Source organism: Pituophis catenifer, unplaced genomic scaffold (assembly GCF_029215685.1).
Source record: "Pituophis catenifer annectens isolate HBS135680 unplaced genomic scaffold, rPitCat1.0.hap2 SCAF_368, whole genome shotgun sequence".
Taxonomy (NCBI): Eukaryota; Metazoa; Chordata; class Lepidosauria; order Squamata; family Colubridae; genus Pituophis; species Pituophis catenifer.
Window position 1 is genome coordinate 12,701 of NW_027257248.1, and position 7,596 is coordinate 20,296.

A 7,596-nucleotide genomic window follows, 5' to 3' on the forward strand; every position below is an offset into this window, starting at 1 on the left:
ATGTATACACAAAGCAGGCCTTGAGCGGAGAAACTTGATGCCAAATCACAGAACAGACTTCTAAATTAATCTTAAGTAAGCTTCAGAACACAACACCTTCCTTCTGATATTTCTGTCTTTGTTGTTTCCCCAGAAACAAAATCCCCCATTACCAAGAATACATTCTGGAGGCTTGCTGGCCCATTGTAGAAAGTTATTTGATAGGGGGTTAGGGTTAAGGATTTTGCTCTTATTTGCAAACATATATATATATATATACTTTAAAGCAAGCATTGTAAAGCTACCACTCTGTTTCAAGGCAAACCATTTTCATTTCTGAATATAAAAATGCTAACAAAAATGTTTTCCTTTTCTAAAGATCAAAGTTCACATAGATGATAACATATTGAAGGATGCATACTCTCAGGCTCACAAACACAAATCATTATCTCCAGTGGATCTCTACTCAAGGACCACAGAAAAGCCCCCACCCCTGCTTTCTGGCGTTCTGCTTCCTTCCCCAAAAATGCTCACTTACTGTGCCGCAGACTTTCACGTCATGCAGTCGTCCCCATTCATCCTCATAACTGTCCACCATCATAATGCTGTCGTCTTCCTCTTCACTGCCCAGCTCTGCATGGAGATGGAGCCGGACTTCTTCACCCAGTGAATGCATCCCTACAGCTGGGAAGAGACCTTCTGGTGAGAGTGGCATTATTGTTGAGCCCACCTGTTAAGAGGAGGCAACAGTTACATAGATTAGATTAGATCAGTTTAATCTAGCTGGCTAATCATACCAAAAAGCCATTCTACAGACTGTACAGAATGAAGTGGCAAAATTAGCTGGCAGAGATCTTGGGTTGTACCATTCTGGATTGCAAGTGGAGGGGGAGAAACATAATTTGAATTCTTTCACCCAATTAAAAAAAAGCTACTGTTTTTTCCCCTGGTATGGCAAGTTTCTTATATCTACGTATACTGTCCTATTGACTGTGAAATTATTTAAAAATGCAAGCTGACTCATTCTTTGTTGGCCCTAACTTGTATAATCCATAATTTTGACACATTCACATTCTCTTTAACTTTGGTAGAATGGTTTCAAGAATGATAGGCAGAAGACCCCTGGATCAAATAAAACCTTAGTCATGAATTTAAGTGGATTGCTTTGGGGAAGTCACTCAATTTATTGAGATGGAGGTGGGAACATGTTCATCTCTTCTCTATATTCTATGTTCATTTATGCTCCCAACTTTTTTACTTGGAGTATAAGACAAGGTACATGAAATTTCCAGGCAGCTATCCCATCATAACACCAAACCAAACCCACATATCCTTTGGTTTAGCAACACCGCTGCAGTAGATACCTTCAGTTCAATAGCAATAGTACTTAGACTTATATACTGCTCCATAGTGCTTTACAGCCCTCTCTAAGCGGTTTAGAGTCAGCATATTGCCCTCAACAATCTGGGTCCTCATTTTACCGATCTCGGAAGGATGACAGGCTGAGTCAGAACTTACCCTTTTCCCGTTTTTGGTGAAGAATATCTGTGCTGTCTGGACTTCAAAGGACACTGGCTCAATCCCACAGCCTATCCGATCCCCAGAATTGCATTTTGTCCCAAACTGACGTCCCTTGGCTCGACCATTGTAAAGTCTGGATAAGGTAAATCTCAGGTAAAATCTCTATAAATCTCACAGAGACCTTTAAACAATTCCTGGAGAACAACTAATCAACAGTATGCTAGTGTGATATGATGCTCAATAACAATAGTACAATTAGATCTGCTTTGTAATCCTAGAGAAGATGCCTCAGGTTTGACAGATCCACAAATCCATTTCATCTTGTTTTTCACAAGTTGGAATATTACATCTATTTCAATTTCTCACACATTCACACACGATAAAACAGTATATATGAATACACACACACACACCTGATTGCGATACATTCTTCATAAGTATTCAGCATTTAACAATTACTCAACAAAGTGAATGAATTAAAAAAACTTTTTACTGATATATAAAAATATCATCCCAATTCTCTGCTAAATGCAGACAGATGTCATGTATGCACTCTAAAACCATGGATCTTATAGTGATTCACAGTTTTCATCCATGTTCAGGCAATCTAGCCAGTGGTTATCAAAGTTGTAAGCCAACATTTAACTGACTGTGGCTTCTTTAATTGAGGTACTGCCTGACTTATTCCTTACCCCTATCTAGACAAAGCCACATACACAGGATGAGTGTTATGTTCTGGTCTGCCAAGCTTGTTAACTTACTTGCCATCATCAGCATGATAGGCAACTGAATGCGGTAGCCATCCAGGCTGATGGTCCAAACTGTAATACTGAGGTACCAGTCCTACTGCAATGGTCCCACGCACGCCACTGTCCACAATTGATACCTAGAAAAAATTGAAAGAATGGATACATCAAAGCCTTTCATCCATGCAATTTTTTACAAAGATGATGACTATGCCTTTACAAAATATGAAAAGGAGCCAAGGGCTGAATATATCTGTTGTTTTACCAATTGCCTGAACAAAAGCCAAGGACAAATAATATAATGTAAGACATTCATCTCATTTGTCCCACCTAGGCAGGAAAGTAACATTTGTAAGAATGAACTGCAAGCCAAAAGGTTCCCAGGACAACCTTTCCTGACATGAACTCTGTAGCTGCTTTAAACAAGGCATTCATCACTCAACCTCCCCATTAAAGTACCCTTTGTTCTTAATCCTCACAAGAAACCTTGTGCAAATGTGCACACCTATCTAATTCTGATTTTGCACAGTTTCTAGAAAGGATTCCAAACAGCAAGTGTATAAATTAATTGAAAAATAACTGAATGCATTTTTTTAAAACTTTGAACTCCAGAGATAATTTTGGACAACCTCTGTAAACCCGTTGAGTGACATGCTGGTTACAATGAACAAAAAGCCAGACAAAAGGCATCAAGTTGTGGAATGTATGTATAAAGGCTAAGAAAATATATTTTGATTAGCTTTTTTTCCACATTATTTAGAAGCACTTCCCCTGCACCTCTTTGCTCATGAGGATCTACAAAGCAGGCTTCTAAATACCAGAGATGAATCTACAACACAATATAGTGCTGTTTTTTTCATGACAGTAGCCAAGTGCTTTGTTACATAAGAAGTTCAGTATTCATGCACAATGGCTTATTATACAAGGAAATTATTGAACAAGGAAGTGATTTCCTTCCAACTTTCTTGCTCAGCAAAAATATCTTTCTGATTCTTCTACAAAACTTTTTTCCTGTTGATTTCCAATTATACTGGGGTTATATCGCATAGCATTCCCAATCATTGAGAATTCCAGGAGCATATTCCTGACACACCTGGGGGGAGGGGGAGTCTCAGGTTACAAAAGCCTACCTTCAATACTGACTTACAGCTAGGGAAAGCTGGAGAAAAGCTTCCTGAAACAGTAGTTTACATAAAAATTCATTGTCCAAAAGAAAATTCATAAAATGGTTGAGCTTTACAGCTCACCTGGTCCAAGGTTGCACAACCATTTTGGGTCAAGAGCTATTGAGTGACAGGTCACAGGATATATCCCCAAATGTTAACAGGACCAGGGGGAAAAACGTTTTCAATTATATTCTGTTAAATTTAATTTAGCTAAATGAACTAAATATAATTCAAAGATTTGCTCCTTTATATTTAATGTTTCTCTTCCATGTCATTAAAAAAATTAAAGAAAATTTACCCACAATCAAAGGCAACCTATTCTACAGTGAAATATCTCTTTTAAATTTTTCTTTAAAAGAAAAAACTTTTAAAATTAATCAATGTTTAACAAAACTCTGCCTCAGTACAACTAGTAACAAATCATTCTAAGCTTACTCTCTCAAGTAATAAAAAGAGAAGGAAGGACAGTATGTCAGAGAAGGCCTCTAATGAGAGTAATGTTGAAAGTGACTTCCCAGATGGTGAGCCAAACCAGTTACCTCAAAATAATTGTTGTCTTTGGTCAGTGGGCGAGGAGCAACATAACAACCAACTTCTCCAGAGTTCCCATGGTAACTGCAGAAAAGATACAAGGTCAGGTTCTCCAATACTAAAGCCAAAATGTGTGACATTACAAAAGAAAAAACAAGAATGGTTATCTGATGACAAGGAAGATGCTAGGCTATAGATAACTAATCTTCAGGGCTTAACATTCTGCCCACCCCTAAAAATATACATATTTAATTGGCCAGAAGCATCTTCAAGAGAAAACAAATAACATTCTAGCCTAGGGATGCTTAGTTTGCCACAATATTTGGTTTCCGAGGTTTCTGTGCTTAATAGCAACAAGAGGGATTAATCACTTGCAAAGTCATTTCAGACAGATAATGGGAACCAGAGTTTGCCAATTCTTTAAAAAAAATATTTGCAGCTTTCTAGATATCAGTTTGGGATCAAAAGTGTATTGGAATTCAAAAGTCCCTCTTTGAGGGAGATGAGCAGTTCAGAAATGTGAAAAATAAATAAAATAAATATATCTTGTGTCATACTCATGTGCCAATACAAGCACCAAGACTCCCAGAAGACTTTAATTATCCAAAGAATGGAAAGAAACAGAGCACCATTAAGCATTCTATCATCCTTGTAAAAGATGAGACAAACACACATCCCTCCCCTATTAATGTTGCTGTTGTAAGAAGACTGGAAACAAGATCTCACAAAAACTAACTAGCAAAGGAGGCTGTTAAGGTTGCTACCTCCGATTTAAAACTACAGAATTCACATTGTTCAAACACATACATGCACAATATGTGTGTATGTATATACAGAATGCAAAAATCCAGCAAAGAAATGCAAAATTAAAACATGGAATACTTATCATAATTTGAAATACTTATCTTCTTTTATTAAGAAAAAAAAACCCTTATAAGTATTAATTTATCAGTCTTTTAGGTGAGTTTATTACGGATACATTATGGCTCCTCCAACTAGTCTCTACAGTTGTCCTTAGCAGCATTTTAGGAAGTCAGCTTTGTGCTTAAGGCATGACCAGAACTCATGGTCTCCCTATTTCTAGCTAAAGGCCTTAATCACTATACCAAACTAGCTCTTGATAGGGTGACTAGAGTTAAAGATGCTTTGGAGATTAGCCAACCTATTAAAGAAATATGAAATGATATGCATTTTCAAAGGCAAATCCACATTTTGGTCAGGAGACTGAAATATTCTGAAATCCTTGTTTTAAGTGGTTAAAATAATTCAAGTGGTTAAAATAATTTTTGACGGAATGTCACTATAAAACATTGTCTTTTAATTGTTCCTATTTATTCAATGGATTTGGTTCTTCCACAGTCATTTTAAAAAAATTGTAAACATTAAACCTTCTTTTCAGAAAAAGTAGAAATCCTAAATGTGCTCGAGTAGTAGAGAATATGTACTCTCCCTATGCTGAGCATTCTCTGCTCTTCATTTAAATATTTGATAGACGTCCCCCATTCAAGTTTCTTTCAACATTCAAACTGACAAACTACCTTAATGTGTCTCCATCAACAAGGATGTGTTTGAACCTCTCTTGGTAACGGATGGCTCGCACCTCTCGAATTTCCCGGATCCTCCTCCTCCAGTTTAAAAATCTGTAGTGCAGGTTTAAATCATCCATTATAGCTGTAACGATCTACCTATGGGAAATGAGTATGTTTAAACATCTGAAGAAATGGCACAACACATTCCAGAACCCAGATTCTAGCCAGGATGTTGTAAAACTTGGCTTTATTTTGGCCAACTCCAATATTTCTAAAACTTATAGAAACAAGCAAGCTAGACCACTCAGACATTTTAGGCCAGTGGCTCCCAACCTTTCAAGCACGAGGGAGCAGTTCCATGGAGCGAGTTTTTTTCCGCACACCAGAGGGAGCGTAGTTTCACATGCTGCCAGCATCCTGCAGATGGGGTTTCACTTGTTTGTATGGCCCGGTTTCTGGCACACTGTGGACTGATGTCAGTCCACGGATCGGGGGTTGGGGATCCCTGCTTTAGGCTACAACCCTGAAAAGCTCCGATCACTCACAATGGAGGCTATGGCTATCTAAGTTATCTAAGAATCACAAGGATTTCAACTTAATGTTCTTGGTGGTAATATCAAGCTTGTATACAATCAAAATAAAGTCAATACCTACCTTGTTGGTGTGTGTATTTTAAAGCATTGGTCTTAAGAGTGTATAATAACATTCAATTGTATAATGATATTCAATTGAGAATCTATGAAGATTCTCAATTAGGTAAAGATGCTAGTCGTTCCCTAGGGCAGTGGTCCCCAACCCCCGGTCCGCGGACCGGTGCCGGGCCGTGGAGTACCTGGTACCGGGCCGCGCAGCGGCCGGGGGACATGAACGCTGCAGCGCAAAGGCTCCTGGGCCGTGCGCAAAAGCTCCTGGGCCATGCGTAAAAGCTCCTGGGCCGTGCGCAAAGGCTCCAGGGAAGAGAGCCCCGCACAGGTACGCACGTGTGGCCCAAAGCCCCCACCCCTGCGCGCGCTCAGCGGGCCACGGTAAAATTATCAAAGGCTGATTGGTCCGCGGCGATAAAAAGGTTGGGGACCACTGCCCTAGGGGACGACTGGGGGGGGGGGGGCATTGCTCATCTCCGTTTCAAAGCTGAAGAGCCAGTGCTGTCCGAAGACATCTCCGTGATCATTTGGCCAGCACACAGAATGCTGTTACCTCCCCACCAAAGGTGGTCCCTATTTTTCTACTTGCATTTTTTACGTGCTTTCGAACTGCTAGTTTGGCAGAAGCTGGGACAAGTAACGGGAGCTCACCCCGTGACGCAGCACTAGAGATTCAAACTGCTGAACTGCTGACCTTTTGATTGATAAACTCAGCGTCTTAGCCACTGAGCCACCACGTTCCTTAATTCTCAATTAGATATAGATTAATAGATTTTGATTCTACTATCCCAATTCAGTCAGCCTCCAATGCTCATGAAATTACTGACAATATCATTTTGAGGGATTATTCTAATCAATACTATAAATATCAAGTTCTGTAATGTTAATGCTGTTTTACAAAAACAGGTATAAGCTTGCACATTTCCTATATATTTTTAGTTAGAAAACCAGGGATAAATTACCTCTCAAAATCTTGCCACTTGTGTTTGCCATGAAGATTATCCCCATTTCAGCATTTCATTTTACATTAACCTAGTGAAATGAGGATATCTGTTATTATACACTCTAAGACCAATGCTTTAAAATACACCCACAAACAAAGTAGGATCCCCTGGGAAATAAATCAATGCCATTCAGTGACTTCCATGGAAAACCATGAATTTTATTTAGATCTTCCTGGTCTAGAGTTAGCATTTCATCTAGACCAAATATTGTCTCATAATATCTTAAAGCTTGGCCAGTCCAGTGTCAACTTTTTCCCTCTCCATGCCTCTACCACCTACGTTTGAAATGTTATCTGTCACATTTTGTTTGGGTCCTATATGCAGCTGTCAAGATCTGCCTACTCCCAGCTATAACCCTACTTAGACCTGGGCATGAAAGCTCTTGAAAGGTAGGAACTGAAAAATTTGGGGCTGGGGGGAAAGGGCTGCAATAGGCAAAGCAATAAGATGAAGAAGTCCATCTGGCAGGTCCATAT

General features: G+C 39.2%; 1 protein-coding gene across 1 annotated transcript; it reads right to left on the reverse strand.

Annotated features, from left to right (window-relative positions):
• Window positions 1–517: 517 nt before the first annotated feature.
• Window positions 518–7,123, reverse strand: LOC139326938 (SPRY domain-containing protein 3-like; the record flags this gene model as incomplete). The annotated part of the gene is made up of 6 exons (XM_070956662.1): window positions 7,079–7,123; window positions 5,482–5,628; window positions 3,952–4,027; window positions 2,262–2,386; window positions 1,498–1,633; window positions 518–709 (listed from the first exon to the last, which is right to left on the reverse strand). Coding segments are annotated over exons 2-6 (657 nt in total), but the record flags the coding sequence as incomplete, so codon positions are not given.
• Between the last annotated feature and the right edge of the window lie 473 nt (window positions 7,124–7,596).